The sequence below is a fragment of the Syngnathoides biaculeatus genome, chromosome 4 (genome assembly GCF_019802595.1).
Source record: "Syngnathoides biaculeatus isolate LvHL_M chromosome 4, ASM1980259v1, whole genome shotgun sequence".
Classification (NCBI taxonomy): Eukaryota; Metazoa; Chordata; class Actinopteri; order Syngnathiformes; family Syngnathidae; genus Syngnathoides; species Syngnathoides biaculeatus.
In genome coordinates, this window is record NC_084643.1 from 32,604,555 (window position 1) to 32,624,125 (window position 19,571).

A 19,571-nucleotide genomic window follows, 5' to 3' on the forward strand; every position below is an offset into this window, starting at 1 on the left:
TTAAAAAAAAAACATACCAGTAAAAATCACTGAGGCACGGCAGTAACACGCTAGTGCGGCGCTAACAGGGCCGGACCGGTAAAAGACACCTCCTCGGCACATATATTCCACCGGTCTCACTCTTACCTTTTCCGCTCGAGTGCCCCCTTGCGGCCATTAGAAAAAAAATGCACAAATTAGCCGCATCACCGCATAAACCGCAGGGTTGAAAGCATCTGGAAAAAGTCACGGGTTATAGGGCGGAAATTATGGTAGATTCTCGTTAGCCATTTAAGATTACTATGACATTACATCATCGGAAGAGACAGGAGATGAAACCTGAGCACCTGAGAAAACACTGCTTGGACCTCTTTGTTTGTTTGTTTGTTTCAATTTCTTTTACGTGAGCAGAATACAGTGGAACCTCTAAGTTCAAATATGATGCATTTCGAGTTCTGGTCATATTTAGGAAACAGGAAATAATCGCAATAGAGTACGTTCTGACATTATTCACTGTCACACTGGTGTAAAAAAAAAAAAAGATAAATATGAAAAATGTGTCCTTACCTTTAACACTCAGGAGTGAAAGATGCACAAAACAGTATTCAGGACGCAATGAAAAATGTAATAAGGCTAAAGTTGTAATTTTGTTTTTGTTTGTGTTGGGGGCCAAATGACAAAAATACCGTAAATTCCGGCCTGCAAGCTGCGACTTTTTTCACACGCTTCCAACCCTGCGGTTTATGCGGTGATGTGGCTAATTTGCGCATTTTTTCCAGCGGCCGCAAGGGGGTACTCGAGCGGAAAAGGTAAGAGTGAGACCGGTGGAATATATGTCCCGGGGAAGTGACTTTTACCGGTCTGGCCCAGCTAGCGCTGCGCTAGCGCGTTACTGCCGTGCCTCAGTGATTTTTACTGGTATATATATTTTTTTTTTAACCGGCCACGTGAGCGTGGCGGCGCTAGCGTTAATCTCTGTGTACCGTCTTTGTAAATATCTCGCACTTGCAATTTTTACATTTTTACGGCTGCGGCGTATGTATAAACCAAATGGAAACATTTCTTTTATAAATGTACTGGGTGTGGTTTCTACCAGGTGCGCTTTGTAGGCCGGGAATTACAGTAGTCATGATGGTCAAGAAAAACTGTTTTAAGTTTTACATAGGGAAAAAAAACTCACAATATTACATGCAAAACTATGCAGAATATCTGACTTTTAAAGTGGCAAGATTTGTCTTTGCAGAGGAGAAAGAATATTTGCATGTGATTATTGTGGTTGTGCTTTGGAGGTTCCGCTGTACTGATATGGGGTGGGGGGGTGGGGGGGTGGGGGGTGAGCGTTCGACAAAGAATCAGTTTTTAGAATCTCCAACTCATCGGGGCGTTTAGGAGCCTTTGAATCGGGGCTTAAATAGAGCGCAGTCACCGCTGTTTGGTGTAAAAACGTCTGGTTAGAAACACGCGTTGCTATTTTACACGACATACGGCAATCAAGAGTAGAATATGTATAAAGCTAAATAATATATATATGTATATATATATATATATATTGCATATTTATACTTGACGCATGATCATAATGCACTTGCATTTATGGAGGTAGATAACAGAGAGGTAAAAATACAAACGGATTTTGCTGTGCTTTGGAGGAGAAAATGTAGAGCGAGGTGGCAGTAAAATTTGAAAAGTTATCTGCAAGGTTAACTGCGTGCGTAGTAAGTAATACAGTACAGAGAATGAGGTGGAAGATACAAAAAAATAATAATAATAATAAAAGTGGCAGGATGCTGCTGATCTCCTTGAGTAAAGCCATCCAGGAATTCTGGACGCGAGGGCTCGACTGGGCAGGGTTCTGCTCGCGTTTTGCAGGAGCGCTTGAGGACCGTGCGGCCCTTCGACTTGGACGTGTGCTGGAAACATGGCCGCTCACACAAAGAGGACAGAGTAAGGGGGACAGCGGCAGCCCCCGGAGGACGACTCCCGCACCCACGAGCCGTGACAGCCTACGGCGGACGCTGCTGACCAGAAGGTTCTGGAAAAAGGCACAACAGACATCCGTTACAGGCCCAATTGAAGCGTCTCTGGTCATGGCCTCAATCAGAGGTCTCAAACTCGTCTTTGTTACGGGCCACATTGTAGTTATAGTTTCCCTCAGAGGGCCATTATAACTGTGAGACCATCCATCCATCCATTTTCTTAGCCGCTTATCCTCATGAAGGTCACAGGAGTGCTGGAGCCTATCACAACTCTCGCCGGGGTACACCCTGAACTGGTTGCCAGCCAATCGCAGGGCACAACGAGACAAACAGCCACACTCACAATCACACCTCGGGGCAATCTAGAGTGTCCATTTAATGTTGCATGTTTTTGGGATGAGGGAGGAAACCAGAGTGCCTGGAGAAAACCCACGTAGGCACGGGGAGGACATGCAAACTCCACACAGGCGGGACCGGGATTGAACCCGGGACCTAAGAAGTGTGAGGTCAATGCATTCCAGCTAATCCACCGTGCTGCTCGTTATCCATGAGAATGAGGACAGATTTTCACAGGAATCGTGGAAGATACATGATACATTTGGGCTGCTTTCGCGGGCCGCTTAAAATCAGGTGGTGGGCCGCATCAGGCCCCTAGGCCTTCAGTTTGACACCTGTGGCTAAAATACAAACGCGCGGGACAAAATTAATTTTTTTGTGGCCTGAAATACACACGACAGTGCATAATTTCTGTCAATGGAAATTTTAAAAAACTGCTTGAAAATGTTTGAAAAGTTCATCCAACTTACCTCCTCCAGGCAGGATTTCAACCGTTTTGAAATCCGAGAGCACAGCGCAAACGGTCGATTTACAAGCCGTTTGCGTGCGTCCTGGCGCAAGCGATCAGTCCGTTATTCTCCGTTAAAATGAGGCTCCGCCGTGTTTCAATTGTTTCTCATTTTTAATGAACACTGAAGTCTACCTGGGTGGCACATTGGAGCAGCTGGAAAGCACTGGCCTCACAGTTCTCAGGTCCTGGTTTGATCCCATCCCCATGCCTGCGTGGGTTTTCTCCGGGCACTCCGGTTTCCTCCCACATTCCAAAAACATGCAACATTAATCGGACACTCTAAATTGCCCCTAGGTATTATTGTGAGTACAACTGTTGTCTGTCTCCGTGTGCCCTGCGATTGGCTGGCAACCAGTTCAGGGTGAACCCCGCCTCCTGCCCCTTGACAGCCGGGATAGGCTCCGGCACTCCCCGCGACCCTTGTGAGGATAAGCGGTGTAAGAAAATGGATGAATGGATGAAGTCTACTCCACCCAAAACTTTGCCCAACACTCCTGGTCTCGCGCCAAAGAGAACGATTTTGAGGTCTGGAGGTTTACGGGTTGGCTCCACGCCCGGCAGGCGGCTTACCTGGTGGCCTCCAGGCCGTCTCCTCCGCATCGGTCTGACTTGGACATGGCGTCGCTCTGGCACTCGGCGCACACCAGCCTCTCTCTCACCAGCTGGGCGCTCCATAGTTTCAGTTTGCAAGCCGCACTCACTTGTTTGACCCTCAAATATACACAGTAGCTGCAAAAAAAAAAAAAAATGAAATGAAAAATAAAAACACATTTTTATCATGCGTTTACAAATAGCGTTTAGCCTGACGGGCATTCTTACTCATCAATCATAAAATTAAGCCGAGTAAATGTGATATATGGGTTAAGGTTCAATTGGGAAAAATTCAAGGTAAGGAGAGCTGCATTAAGTGTTGTTGGATGCGAAGATTGGCTTTAACCAAACCATTAGCTTCCGGTAAATAGCGCGCCGTTCAGTCGTCGATTAGTCGTATTTGTGTTTGCTGACATGTCCGTGAGCCACATACACACAGTATAGTCTCTGAACTGCTGACCCCACGAGTCAAATGCTTTAATTGTCAGGGTCGCTCCCTTTTTTCCCTTCTTCCCTATCTTGCAAGATGGTTGCCATTGTGACGAAAAACTGAGCTGGCTCATTTGCATAAAAGCAGATCATTGGGGGCGGTGGCGTTTTGTGAAATGCCCGAAAATTCTTGATCCTCGGAGGGTTCTGATAAGACATGGGTGTCAAACTCATTTTTGTCACGGGCCACATTTTACTCAGGGTTTCCCTCAGAGGGGCATTATGACTGTGAAACCATAAAAATCTTTAACCGCCTCATCGCATTTACACATGACACATTTATGAACTAGTTTCGGAATCAGAAATCTAGTGTCATGGGTTTTCCAACACAAAAATGCTTGTAATAGCTCAACGTTATCATTTATGACATGTCAATTTGAAATTTTGGGACAGATTTGAACAAAAATGATGGAAGTTGGATACACGTGATTTGCCTCCATGGGCCACGTAAAATCATCCGGCGGGCCGCATCTGGCCCCCGGGCCTTGAGTTTGATAGCGGTGTGATAAGACGTGAGAATTGGGGGGAGACATAAGCGCAATGAAAGCTCAGATAACATGTCGGCGTCATTTGAAGGTGATCCCTTGGTGTCGCGTCACCTGCATCACATCCTAATATCAACACAGCCCGGCAGACCATAATAACAACGTGTTCTCCGGCGCAAACTTTGTACCCCGACCCGATTTGTTTTGTCTCTCATTCCGTCATCTGTGACAAAACATCATACAACATATTTGCGTTGAGAAAACTTCCAGTTTTTTTTTTTTCTTCATTGCTGGAGTGACAAATGCCCCCCCCCCCCACCGCATCTTTTACAAGGGCAAACAAAATATGATTATTAAACTCTTTAGTTCCATGTTTTCGCATGTTTTGTTAAAAATAACTATCCAACAGAACTGCTCACCTCTTAACTGGAACAAGTTTTTTTTTTTCCCTTTCTTTCAATCATCGAAATGGGAGACAGCCTGCCCATTGACAGCTGGGATAGGCTCTTGCACTCCCTGCGACCTCCATGAGGATAAGCGGCTAAAAAAAATGGATGGATGGATTTTAAAGTTTTTTGTTGTTTTTTTTTTAAAACAAGAGGATGTCAATACTGGACTTTGAGATCAGCAGCAACTTTCCATCCCTGCCCCGTAGCAATTTTTGCTATAAAACTAAAATGATAACTTTTTCATTTTCAGTGTGGCCCTAACGCCCAACAAATATTTATTTTGGCCGCACAATGTTATGAAAACAAAGCACGTCGTTTACGAACCATGCGTTTGTTCAAACTCACAACAGGTCTTTAAATAGCGTTCACATTTTTTTCTTTTTCAAACGACAAATAAGGTTGCCAACAATTGGAGCACAATCTGCGCCGCCGCCAAAGTGGACAGTGGGGCTACTTCCCATCCTCAGTGATTTAAATTCCCCGTCTGCCTTTCCAAGTTATTATTATAAATGTCAGTTTCCTGACATCATCAAGGACCTCTGAATGCACCAGAGAACGTTTTTAATCTGCTCCCTCATCCACGAATGTCTTGTTTTCTTGAGTAACGCACGTCCGGGGCCTCGAACGTCAGCGAAAACACGAGAGTCCGATGTCACTTTTCATCAGCGAGAAAGGCAGTGAGGCCTTCGTGGAAAACCGCCGCGACTTTTATTTCCTGGTCTGTTAGAACATCTGCAATCACAGCGAAGACCCGATCCAAGAAGGGAGGCCGCACCTTTGCCTGTTTTTTTGTTTCACAGCCGGATTAGAAAGGTTTTATCGTCACAGATTAGATCGCAATGTACCTGAACGCTGTTCGTGTTTCAGCCGAAGCAGGATGCAGGCCCCCGTTGCTATGGCAACCTTGGCCTCGGCGCTGCACGTGTAATTTCACCGGAGCGCAAAGTTGAAGCGGTCAGATCTTTGACATTTCGACTGAAGGGGGAAAAAGCCTTCAAGTCTATGTTAGATCGGCACAAGCCCGTGCTGAGAAACGTGAACGCAATTGGATTTGAAGGATTCTACAGTTGAGACCCTTTAAGAGGCAAGAACTGGCAATTCGACCAAAACCACCAAAGAAAAGATGCAGCATGCTAATATTGCCTGGCAATTATTTGTTTTGCTCGCTTTCTATTTGGCTTTTTTGCGACGCTTTTTTTGTTGTTGCAGGACCGGCTTAAGAAAAACTCCAGTATACAGTGGAAATAAAAAGTCTACACACCCCTGTTATGGAAGGCTTTTGCGATATCAAAAAAAAAAAAAAAAGACACCAAGATTCCACCGTTAATGTGCCCTGTAATTACCATCCATTCATTTTCTTAGCCGCTTATCCTCACAAGGGCCGCGGGGAGTCCTGGAAGCTATGCCAGCTGTCAACGGGCAGGAGGCAGGGTACACCCTAAACTGGTTTCCAGCCAATCGCAGGGCACCCTATAACTTACAGATGTCAAACTCAAGGCCCGGGGAACAGATCTGGCCCGCTTCATGATTTTATGTGGCCAGCAAAGACAAATTGTGAGTATGAACTTCCTTGATTTTGTTCAAATCTGTACCAAAATATCAAATTGTCATATCCATCCATCCATTTTCTTAGGCGCTTATCCTCACAAGGGTCGCAGGGAGTGCTGTAGCCTATCCCAGGTGTCAACGGGCAGGAGGCGGAGTACACCCTGAACTGGATGCCACTCAATTGCAGGGCACATAGAGACAAACAGCCACACTCACAATCACACCCAGGGGCAATTTAGAGTGTCCAATTCATGCAAATTGTCATATCATAAATGATAATGTTGTGATATTGCAACCATTACCGTGTACCCAAGCATCAGCAATACTTTAAAAACACATTAACCTTGATTTGTAATTGCAAAACTAGCTCATTAATTTCACGTGTAAATATGATGAGGTGAAAGATTTTCATAGTTTCACAGTCATAACGGCCCTCCGAGGGAAACCGTCACCACAACGTGGCCCGCGACAATGAGTTTGACACCCCTGCTATAACTTGTGGAGCTTAATTAAAGAAAAAAAAAAACATTTTAAATTATATGGCATAAATATGAAATGTAAGACCTGGGTCATCTTATTACATACAGAATGTGTTATTTACCTCTTTCTAAAATGGAAAATAAACAGTTCTTAAGTGCAAATCTATTGAACGTAAATGTTAAATACAACTGAATTTTATGCGTGTACGTAAGAAGTCATTCTTCTACTAGTAATTTTCACACTTGCCACCCAGAAAAAAAAATTCGAAGTGTTTCTTTAAAAAAAAACAAACGAAAAAAACCCCACTTCGGACATGGAACAGACCATTTCCGTCATGAGCAGGGCTGGAGCAGCACCAGGAAGGGCGTGGCCTGGTCACCGCTCTGGGCGGTGCCACCTCTGGCACTCGTCACAGCTGTTGCGCATTCGGCATGTTAATTGACCGTGTATATTTATATTGGAATTAACGTCACAGGCATTTACCAGTTCATTGAGTTTGCACTGCGTTACCGTGTGCAAACACTCCTTCTATAATAAAACCCACTGGACATTATGCCTTTGCCTCGGACTCCTGCATTTGGGTCCTCCCCTGCACCGATGCCACGTGACAATTTCTCTTCACATTATTTCCTCGTTGTTGCGGTTGGACGCTCTTACCTGGCCTTCTCCTCCTTCATCAGCATGTGAGGCCTCCGCCAAGGGTCCTTAAAGTTCCTCTTGAAGGAATCCGGAAGGATCTTCGCCACCTCTGCGGGCCGGCGTGGGCGGTGGGGGAGAAAACGGGGATGCGTGCAAGGAACAAACAAGTCAGCTTGAGCTTCATTTCAGAGGCGGTAGACGCGTTTCATCCCGTTTGTCCTTGAAGTCGCGCGGGATCATCGGTGTGGGCAAAAGTACTTTGTTACCCGGGCTTGGCATTAACTTTTTAAATCAGTATCCTCTGCTGATACTGTTTGTTGTGTGGTTCTGATGAATTCTTGGGAAAGTGATACAACACAGCTGCAGACAATCTTCAACACTAAATGTGTACCGGATGTGAAAACACCCCAAGGGGAGAGCGCAATAATACTCAACAGAAAGGCGCGCTCACCTTTCGCCGAACTGCATATTTCGTTGTTTCCGAAGCACCCGCGGCGCTGTTTGAGGTCCGGACAGGGCGTCCCACCGTTCCTGGGAGGGACGGACACCTGGCGGCTCCTTTCGGTGCTGCCCACTCCGCATGGAGACGTGCACGGTGACCAGGGGCCCCATGAACCCACCGCGCAGTCGATGGCTGCTCGGGGAAACACGTGGAGATGGAGATCAGTACGAGTCAGTTTTAGTACACACCTCAAACTCGTTTGAGTCACGGGGGAACTTTGGTCAGGAGGCCAGGAAGTTAACTGGCCACAGAAACTGGAGTTAAGCTGTCTTTATACCGCATGCTTCTATTGTGGATGCCTGACCCTTGACAGGTTCTGTTAGACCCGAGCAGACCGGGAGTGTCGTTATTGCCTTCACTTGTTGCTCATCTATTCCATGAAATGAGAAATGGCAGACTTACTTTACTGCGTGATGCTTCTTTGTCAACTTAGCATTACTACGTCAACTGTATGATATAGGTATTTATATGAATAGTGTACCTAATAAAATGTCCCAGAGGACACCATCTTGCAGTTGACCGATTGAGACCTTCGCGGAATTGAAAGCGATGCCGCGGGTAAGGGGCTGTCGAGCAGATGAACGGCTCATTAGCATCCACGCATGGAGACATCAGCACATGCAGGAAGTGAGCAAAAGTGGCCCCCACTGCACTCGCTCGCTCCCTCTCTCTCTGGTTTTACTCAGTGCCACACGTCAACACACACACACACACACACACACGGTAGCAACGGCAATCGGGCTGAATTAACCAATTACCGTCAATCTGAAGAGGAAGTTGCATTGATCAAAGCTAAGCGGCCCCTGCAGGAAACCGCCGACTTTTAATAGCGGTTGACCTCCAACAGGCCTTGTTTAGGTAGGAAGTGCGCACACACAAAAAAAAAAAATCCAACAATGAAGGTGACTGGCGGGGCGCACATTTCTTGATTGTGCATCGTGAAAGTTTTTATGATCGTTTGTATTGTGCATCAATGCAACACAACCCCAAAATGCCAGTTGCTAATTTAGCATGCTAAAACACGGCCAAGCAACTGTGGTCCCATCGTCTTCCGAAACTCTTTTAAAAACGTCTTATAGCCACGAGTGATACAATAAGTAAAAGAATGAGCGGATGCATCAATCTAATAAGTCCGCATGTACCGACCTTCGGGGCTGAACAGGTCCTTCTGCACCAAACCATTACAGCCATTGATTTTTAATAAGGTTGCGGTTACTCAACCATCTAACCCAGGGGTGTCAAACTCAAATTCACAAGGGGCCAAAATTTTAAATTGAACAAAGCTGCCGACCAAGGTTGAACAAAAGAACCTTTTAATATGGAACCAAACAAGTCTGTAATACTTGTAATACCGGCGGGCCAGCTCTAATATTAATGTGAAATTTGGCCCGTGGGCCAGAGTTTGACACCTATCCTAACTTTTTGAACTTTTTTTTGGGGGGGGGGGGGGTTTAACCACGACAATCCGATTCCAATATAAAATTATTGCAGTGTAAATTTGTCAAAAATGGTCGCAAACTGGCGGCTCTCTATGGGCAGCATTTATGCTACGAGGAGCGCCCACGAGTCGGGGGATGGAGAGGATGTAGAACCCTCAACCAAGAAGTGGCCACTCCATCTTCAGTGTTTGTGTGCGCGTGCTTTCTAAGGTTCCACCGCATTGTGTTCCTGTTCCCATGATGGTGTGTCAGTGCCAGAGCAAGTCCGCAAAGCCACAGTGGAATCTTTGCATTCCTGCACATTAGTGCTGCCCACCTGACGCCCGCCTTTCCCAGATCACCAAACACACACACTTGGGCTCAGTGGAAAACACACTTTTCCCTTTATTTGGATTGATCTGAAGCTACCTTCCTGCTCATTCTTCTCATCCCCCACCGCACCGGACCCTCGCACCCTCCTCTTTTTGCGACAGACCGAACGGCGAATTAGGATCTTTGGTGTAAAGGCCGCACAAAGAAACGGATAGGGTCGGCAAGTTCCCGCACCCGAGGGTGAGGCAGGGATGTGGCGTCCCCCCCCCCCTAGCGAAAGCGGCAGCGTCACTGCGTTGTGTGAGCCCAGCCCACCAGGGGTCATGAGGTAATTGTCTGACTGTGGTGGTCCTGCTCCGTTTCTGGTAGCGTCAGTGCGACAAGAGACAAGAGTCGCCACCCACGTGGTCACAACCCTGCTGACAGTCTGTCCCGCCGCTTGGCCGGCAGCCGCCACCTCTGACCTCTCACCCTGCGTGGGGAAAATAAGTGGTATTTGTCAGCGTGTCGAGCATTCCCCCCGACCCCCACCCAGACAATGATTAGCCTTCATTTTAAACAATCTGGCAGCAAGCCTCTAAACAAATACACGCGTTTATGATCATGTTATTACCTCCGCCCAACGTAATAGCGCGAGAGTGGCAGGTCCCGTTTTGACTATTTGACACTTGCATATTTAAACACTAAAAATCATGCTCAGAAGTTGTGTGTCTCAATATAAACACACCAGAAGGAACAGCACAAAGTTCAATAAATTGAAGCAAAAAATGTGGTGCTAAATTTGAATGCTTTACATTTAATTTGATTACATTACTCTATATTTGTAAAGGACAATACAATATCTTAATCATTACAGACATTTTTATTGTTTTTTTTTTTTTTGGAGGGGGGGGTGGATTCATGGCATTTTCACTGCTACGGGTGTGGTTATGGCAGGGGTGTCAAACTAATTTTTCTCACGGGCAACATTGTGGTTCCGATTTTCCTCAGAAGGCCATTACGACTGTGAAACAACACAAATATTTCATCGCCTCGTCGTATTTACATCATCAATTTATGATCTGCTTTTGGAATCAGAAATGAAGGGTAATGTATTCATGTTTGGTAACACAAAAATGCTTTAAATAGCTAAAATGTATTATTTATGATGCATAACAATTTGAAATCCATCCATCCATTTTCTTAGCCACTTATCCTCACAGGGGTCGCGGGGAGTGCTGGAGCCTATTCCAGCTGTCAACGGGCAGGTGGCGGGGGTAGACCCTGAACTGGTTTCCAGCCAATCGCAGGGCACATGGAGATAAACACCTGCACTCACAATCACACCTATGGGCAATTCAGAGTGTCCAATTAATGTTGCATGTTTTTGGGATGTGGGAGGAAAGCGGAGTGCCCGGAGGAAACCCACGCAGGCACTGGGAGAACATGCAAACTCCACACAGGCGGGGCCGGGATCGAACCCAGGTCCTCAAAACTATGAGGTCAACGTCTTACCAGCTTATTGCCGCCACAATGTGAAATTTTTGTAATTTTTTTTTATAAGAATAATTGAAATTGACACTCTAGATTTAGCTTCACGGGCCATATAAAATCACGTGGCGGGCTGCATCTCCCCCCGGGCCTTGAGTTTGACACCTGTGGGCTATGGACTTAATTCATGTTGTATCTCAAGTCGCTTGACTTTTTTATTTTTTTTATTTTTCCTTTGCCATGCATTGCAATCCACTGCCTCATTTTCATCAGAGTGCACGTCGGCGAACGTCAAAACGGTCACGTGGCAAACGCCGGCGAGACAAACAAGAAGATGACTCTCTATTAGTCATTTTTATTTAACTTGTTCAAACCTCGTCAGAGGTGCGCACTTTTACGGAATGTTATTTTAGTTTTATTTGTGCCGAACCAAAAGATGCAGTTCAGCCGCACAAGCCCAAACAAACAAACGTTACGAGGCAACCGTGTTTTGGTCCAGACAGACAGAAATAATAACAAGAATAATAGGAGGGTAAAACGGTCTCACTTGGAGGCAGTTGCAGTAATTCTACTTGGCAGAACTTCACACAAGCTGACCTCGAATCAGCACTTTTTGCCCTTTGGCTTGTCGGGCCGTCGCCAGTCACACTAATTGAGCGCTATCTACCTTTTCAGCTCTTTCCGCTTGTTTTTTTTACCCCGGCCGCCACTCTGCTTCCATTTTAGGGCGTCGGGACAAAGGAGTTATCAGAGCTGCTCGGACAATTTGCTTTATCTCCTGCTTCCTTAATCACCTTCTCCTTTGCTTCCATCTGTCTCTTTTGGGACACCCTCCCACCCCTCCTCTCCAGGCTCGCACCTCCTTCTGGCTGATGGGACGCAGATGTCCAGCTGCTCTTGGGGGGGCACAACATAATCGCTAAAAAAAAAACCTTCCTCAGACACAGAGGAGGACTACAAGGCCGCTAATCGTTCTAATAACAGGTTTGAACAGTCTCGACAGACAAAACAACAGATTATAAAGACTCATCACAAGCACAATAAACGCACGTGTGGTGCGTTCAAGATCAAGGGTTGCAACTTCTTCCCACTTTGAAGAGGGTGGAGGTGCGTTCTAGGACCATCAACCATGATTAAAACGGGGTCCTAACTACGTCACATGTGGGTGTGCTCGAGGATCTTCACCAGAGGTCCGAACATGGTCTCAATTGCAGTATGTGAAGTTGCGCTCAAGAACCGACACCAGGGATTGGGTGTCAAACTCGCGAGATGCGTTCATGAACCTTCACCAGAGATCCTGGACGGGAAAAACATTGGGAAATTGCGCGCCAGTGATGTCATGACATTGCCTCGAAACAATTTTCAATCCAGCATCCGATCATACTGCGATGATGTCGTTGCTACGGCGCCCGCAGCCCCTCAAGACGATTGTTGTGATATGATGGGATGCTGCACACGTTTGCAAGTTCGGCAGACACAAGCAAAAGTGTTCGAAAGAACAGAAAAAGCGGAAAAAGAGTCCAGCTGGCGGTCCAGCTGGGCCGCGTCAGAAGCTTCGGCGGAAAAACATCGACTCTGCGCGTGGGTCAAAGACAGGAACGTGTGGGATGGAAGGCAGGAAGAGCGAGGAGCGTGAGCGTCCGGGTCAGGACGAGGCTATGTTCGATTCCCCAAAGGCGTGAAGAGAAGCCCACGTGCCAGATGAGCAAACCGATGAAGGCAACAAGTACCAGGCGCCATCTTTCGGCAATTAAACGGGATGGACGGTGCCCAACCAAATACGCACGACTGTGTAGCGATCACTTCACTTCAGGTAGCAATTATTCTTCTCAATCTCAAATTCCCAAAAAGTATTTATAATGCCAAGTTGGCTCATTTGGGAACAATGCGTTTAAAAAGAAAAAAAAAAAAAAAGTCATCGCAGACGTACACGGAAGCATGTTGCGGCCACACGTTAAACTTCGGTAATCGTCTACCCGACACTTTTTTTCTTCTAATATGCATTGTTCTCAAATGAGTCCAATGCGTATTTAAAAAAAAGAAAATAAACCGTTGATCACAGAGAGGTTTACGTATGTTAACGTGTGGCCGCAACGCACTTCCGTGTACGAGGAGCCCCCCCCCCCCAATCATTGTTAATGAATGCGAGTTTGGTGTAAAACTAGGGGTCATTTTCAAATATTGGTATTTGCATTGAATACTAGCTGAAAAGATCAATGGAAGGTTAGCGTTTAGCCGAACACACTTCTGCGTCCACGAGCTGTTTCCCCGTTGAGAACATATCCAGCAACGAAGTATTTGTATGCGTCCAGACTTTTCTACACTTTCAAACTCCTCCGTGTAAATCTCGATGACTTACTCACCAGATACATGTGTAGATCCGGTTGTCCGAGACAAGATGGAAGCCAATTAACAGTCCACTTTCTTATCGGCGAAAACATCGACTTCGGCATTACATATGGGTCCTCTCTGCCAAGTGTCTCCCATGTTTCCACGTACCTCCGTTTATTATCACCTTCTAAATGTTTATCGTTATCGGACAAAACTCTGGACGTCGTGCTGTCTCCAACCGACTTAGCATTGAGCAATGCTTTGCTTGCCAGGTGTGACGGTTTGAGCGCTCCCGGTGCTGAAAAGTCTCCTTGTGATTAACGCGCATGCACGTCTATTTTGTAAACGTGTGCCATTCGACAACTTGTCGCCGAGTGTTCATATACGCTATGGACGTCTCAGAAAGACAAACAAAGCGAACGTACAGATATGTGTATATCTTTTTTTATCAACTTTTGTTTTAAGGTTAGGTTACAATGTAAGTTAGCTTCCTCTATGTAGAAGAAGGGGAACTATGAGACCGGGGGATTTCCCATTAACCGTCTGCCACGTAGCCAGAGTTCCCCTGTTAGTAACGCATGCGCATTAATCACAAGGAGACTTTCCAGCACGGGGGACCGCTCAGACCGTCACACCGGCACTATGGCCAGTCACGTGACTTCGGTGACATAGGTGCGCGAGCTCTGTAACACACACTGCTAGCCACTACTCTTATTTACACTTAAACAACCAACAAATAATAATCATATAAAGAGAGTTTAAAGTGTTTAACCATATCAATATTAGAGTAGTTTACGGCATTTTCAATTTATGGTAAATCTTAAAATGTGGCTAACGTGGGGCAGACTGCACCGTGAACAAGTCACCAGTCATTTGCCAGGAACACAAGGAGAAAGACAACATTCTCAACGTGAGTGAATGGGAAATGAACACGAACTAATGTTGATTTGAAAAAGTCTACACACCCCTGTTTAAATGTCCAGGTTTTTGTCATACCCAAAAATGAGAGCACAGTAAATCATTTCTAAAATGTTTCTATTATCAATGGGACCTAAATCTGTACAGCTCAATTTATGAAAATATACAGTATATTTTCCAGAGGGGGAGTACAAATAATAATTAAAAAAAAGAGAGAGATAATGTGGTTGCACAAGTGTGCACAGCCTCGTGTAACAGGAGATGTTGCTGTTTTCAGAATGAACACACACATATATGGTGTGTTTTAATTCATTAACATTTAATTGATTAATTCTTGACTTAGAAGCAAGTACTTTTCAACAACAGAACAAGGTGGCCATGATGGCTGCCAGCTTAAAAAAAAAAAAAAAAAAAAAAAAGATGTTGATATGCCGAGCAGACCTGCAGCGTGGCGATCAGATAAGTCCTGGTGGAGTCTCATGTGGAACGGAGCCAAGGACATGAGCTGGATGTGTGTTATTAGTCTACATGAGTTCAGGTTGTGTTCAGGTTCTGTGCACAATATGGGAAGGTGTTTTTTTTTTTTGCTTTTTTTTTTTTTTAACCCTCCCCTTACGGCAGCCCATCTCATCAAACACACGTCCTTCAGGACGGGCGTGTCAAACTCATTTTTGTCACGGGCCACATTGCAGTTAGGGTTCCTCTCAGAGGGCAGTTATGACTGTGAAATCATAAAAATCTTGAATTGCCTCATCATATTCACACATGAAATTTAGGAGCCGGTTTTGGAATCAGAAATGAAGGGTAATTGTTTTTTCAGCTATTGTTCATGTTTGGTTACACAAAAATGCTTAGAATATCTCAACGTGAGCTGCCTTCGCAGGACGCATAAAATCATGTCACTGCCGGATCTGGCCCCCGGGCCTTGAGTTTGACACCTGTTCTGTAGGATCCGCCGATCAGTCGTGCACAGATCCTGATACCAAGGACATTTTGTACATCATTAATGGATTCAGGGTCATTAGTGTTTCAGGGCCACCTCACAAATTACTGTGGACCCCCCCCGCTACTTCCATGAAAATAAAAAGAACACCCCCCCCCCCCCCCCCCCTACTCCCGATGTCCGATTGAAAAAGCTTTCCGCAGACTCCCCAAGTCGGGACCTCGCTCGCTGCTTTTTACATCCCGAGTGTAATCCTCACCATCTTTGGCCGTGCGTTTCCATGGCAGCCAAGCACTCCCTTTGTCCTTATATAGCATCGTCAGTCTGCGAGCGGCACGACTTCGGCCTTCTGACCCCGAACTTGCTTTTGGACCGTTTTATGACTTTCCGCTACGCAAAGTCGACTGTCCACAGGTGGCGTAATTTTTTTTCTTTGAAAATAACCTGTAACCAGTACTATGAAAGAATACTATGGCCACACTGAACAAAAAAAAAAGTATGTTACAAAAAATAATTTTAGCAACTGCATGTTTTGTATTATCACAGTATTATTCTGATTTTTTTTTCTTTTTTAAGGAATCATCAATTTTTCTCAGAATTACCCAAAATCATGACTTCAATGTTAATTTTTACAGCCACGATGAAAAGAAAAAAAATTAAATGTTGCCCAAAAAATGTAATTTTATTCTAATAAAATTCAGACTATTTCTCATAATTACAAAAAAAAATATTTGACTCACGTAACATCTTGACTTTATTCATGTTAAATTCCGACTTTTTTTACGCAATTTTTTTTTTAAATCCTGCAGCAGAAATTTTCATCTCTCTCTGGTGACTTTTTTTTTGAAAGAATCAAACATTACAATTATTATTTTCTCACAACATTTTCTGAGAATTAAACTTTTTTTTTTTAAGGAAAATCACTTTTTAAACTAAATGTTACCCACATACAAGACATTTTTCCCCTTGCAAAATGTTGCAACTTAAGTCATATCGTGACTTTTGAATCATATAAAAATACCAAATTTTTCAAGAATGTCAAAATATTAGCACTTTTGGGGGGGGGTAGGTTTGGTCGAGTTCTCGTGTGTATTCTGTGAATTTTAAAACACTCGTGATGGTGAAAGGCTAAAGAAAGTTTGCGCAACACACCAGCGACCCTCGGAGACGCCCCATTAGACGGGGGTCACGTCCGACTCAAAGCAAACATCGTCAATCGCCCCCTTTTGTGTACTTTTGCCTCATCGGTGTCATGGCTGGTACACAGCGTGTAAAAGTCACAGGCGGCCAAAGAAGCGACACGCTGCACTTCAGTACAAAAGATTGTGCATATGAGATCGACAAGAGCCACTTGGGGGGGGGCATGGAATATCTGCAGCCTACTTCAGTACTACTTACAAAAACACTTCTCCAAGTTCTACCATGACCAATAATGAAATAGCCGAGTAGGCCTGTGTGTCTTTCAAACGACACAAAGTGTTGTGCCTATAAAAGTACATTTATCATTGATGTAGCGTTGAAAAACATTGCACAATTTGAAGATTAACATCCATCCATTTTCTTAGCCGCTTAACCTCACGAGGGTCAGGGGGAGTGCTAGAGCCTATCCCAGCTGTCAAACGGGGCAGGAGGCGGGGTACACCCTGAACTGGTCGCCAGCCAATCGCAGGGCACATGGAGACAGACAACAGTTGTACTCACAATCACACCTAGGGGCAATTTAGAGGATCCAATTCATGTTGCGTGTTTTTGGGATGTGGAAGGAAACCAGAGTGCCTGGAGAAAACCCAGGCAGGCACGGGGAGATCATGCAAACTCCACACAGGCGGATCCGGGATTGAATCCGGGACCTCAACACTGTGAGGCCAACGATCTACAGCTGCGTCACTGTGTTAAGACTGAACGTCAACAGTGTTCTCAAATAAAAGGTACTTTTGAAAAATGCATATAAACAATAAATTTATACACATTTTTAAAAACAAATAGTTCTTATAGATAAAAAAAAAAAGTTAAACACAACTAACCTGTACTTGGGCTGTGTTTCTTTCACAGCCCACTAGAGGGAGCCCTCTATTGAAACCGACACAAAACGTCACATAAAGACTTCAAACTAAAATTCTGGTGGTTTTTTTTTTTTTTTTGTATTTTTTTTTAGGGTAATTATAGAGACACCGTTGTAAATTCAAATTCCGATTGTGGCCCCCGCTGCAGTGGCTCAGACAACTCACCGGATATTTGGCACACGCTCCGGTAGTCCTCGCAGCAGTCTCCGGTCTTCTGGCAGTACGTGTCGCAGTAGCACACCGCCTTCCTCCGCGTGTACTCGAAGCAGTCGTTGTTCCGGCCGGTGCAGCAGTTGGGGCTGTCCCTCTCCCGGCAGCCGGCCTCGACCCCGACCCCGCACAGCAAGACCAAGCATCCGCACAGTGACAGAACCGAGCCGAGACGCGCGGAGCTCCGTTGGTGCGCGCCCATGACCGAGCTGCTCCACGCGGCCGCTTTGCGCTTCGCTCTGGGTGGGGAGGGGAAGGGGGTCGAGGGTGGGGTGGAGGGAGAGATCCCCCCCCCCCAAAAAAAAAAAGGTTCTTCGTGGGTCTTGCTACAATGAAGCGCCACACAGCATGGTGCTGCTGCTGCTGCTCCGGGGGTGGCTGACAATGAGAAAGCACCGACGCGTAAAATTGGAGCGAGGGCGCCCAGCCCCGGGGACACGCCCCTCCCCGGGAGGCGACTTGTTGCCTCTCGGCAAAACTTTACTATACTGTACCAATCTCTCTCTTTCTCTCTCTCTCTCGCCGTCCCCGTCCCGTGCCGTGCCGCCTTAACATGCGAGTTTAATTCATTCGCCGGTCACACTCGCATCCCAAACAGTGGCGGTTCTCGCACTTTCTTCCCCCCCCCCCCCCCCAGGGGTGGCCAAACAAACCCCGCCCATTTGGGCCGTCTTACAATCATTTCAAGTCGACAAGACTTGATTGAAAAAGTCATCATGATGAGATGAAAGTTATCACCGTGTGATATAAAGTCGTCATCGTGAAATTTCAAGTCCGCAACGGAAGATGGTGGCCGTGTGGGACTCGGACCCATAAAAGGTCCAACAATTGATTTTCAAACATTAACTGTGTTGACCAAGATGCTTATATCAATTATTCATCTTCCTGTCCAGAAACAACAATGTTGTGCCCTTTTCCCCCCTTATTCATTAAAGCAACAATTTTAATTTTCATTTATTTTTAAGTAAGTAACTGATATTTAAGCTCAATCTTCATGTTCAAACCGAATGAAGTTGCAGTGGCTTGCAAATCATATTAAATAAACTTTGAAGGCTCAAAATCCTTTTCTTTTTTGATGAACACTTGGACCGACTATCCTGCCATTTTCAATGATGGTCAACTCGGGATGGTGATTTTTGGGGAGCAATGAGTTATTTTTTTTAGGAGGTACTTGATGTTAAAAGAACCTTAATGCAGGGGTCTCAAACTCAATTTATGTTGGGGCCGCTGGAGAAAAAAATAATCTGTCTGAGGCTGGGCCACAGATGTAATTAGTTTTATGTTTTGGGGATGTGGGAGGAAACCGGAGTGCCCGGAGAAAACCCACACAGGCACGGGGAGAACATGCAAACTCCACACAGGCGGGTCATGGATTGAACCCGGGACCTCAGAACAGTGAGACCAACGCTTTACCAGCTGATTCACTGTGCTGCTGCAATTAGAAATTTAAAAAAAAAAAAAAATCTAATCAAATGTTTCTTCACTTGTATCAAGCCCGGTCGATGCCATGCACTTGAGACCCAAATACCCTGATAGGAAGGCTCATCAGCGCCGTACACAACACTGTAAAAGTGTAAACATATACATTAGAACTCAAGGGCCGGACTAACAAACTTTCACGTTAAGGTGGGGGCCACAAAATATTATCTCGAGGGGCCACAAATGGCCCCCGGGCTGCCAGTTTGAGACCCCTACTTCAATGTTAATTGGTAAAGGTAGTTCTAGTAGCTCATTTCAATAATATCGATGTCATGTTGATCCTAAACATGAATGTCAAGCAAGAGAGTTTGAAGTGTTCCAATTATAAATAGTTCTAATAAATACATTGTACTGTACATGAAAACGAACTTACCTTCACCAAAGCCAAACCCAAAACAAGCTAAAGCGCTTCCGGAGTTCA

General features: G+C 45.4%; 1 protein-coding gene across 1 annotated transcript; it reads right to left on the reverse strand.

Moving 5' to 3' along the window:
• Positions 1-167: 167 nt before the first annotated feature.
• Positions 168-19,541, reverse strand: si:dkey-178e17.3 (somatomedin-B and thrombospondin type-1 domain-containing protein). The gene is made up of 6 exons (XM_061817824.1): positions 19,524-19,541; positions 17,627-17,910; positions 7,935-8,117; positions 7,502-7,592; positions 3,373-3,531; positions 168-2,011 (listed from the first exon to the last, which is right to left on the reverse strand). Exons 2-6 carry the CDS (start codon positions 17,871-17,873, stop codon positions 1,906-1,908), a joined length of 786 nt encoding a protein of 261 aa, XP_061673808.1. The 5' UTR covers positions 17,874-17,910; positions 19,524-19,541; the 3' UTR covers positions 168-1,905.
• Positions 19,542-19,571: the final 30 nt, after the last annotated feature.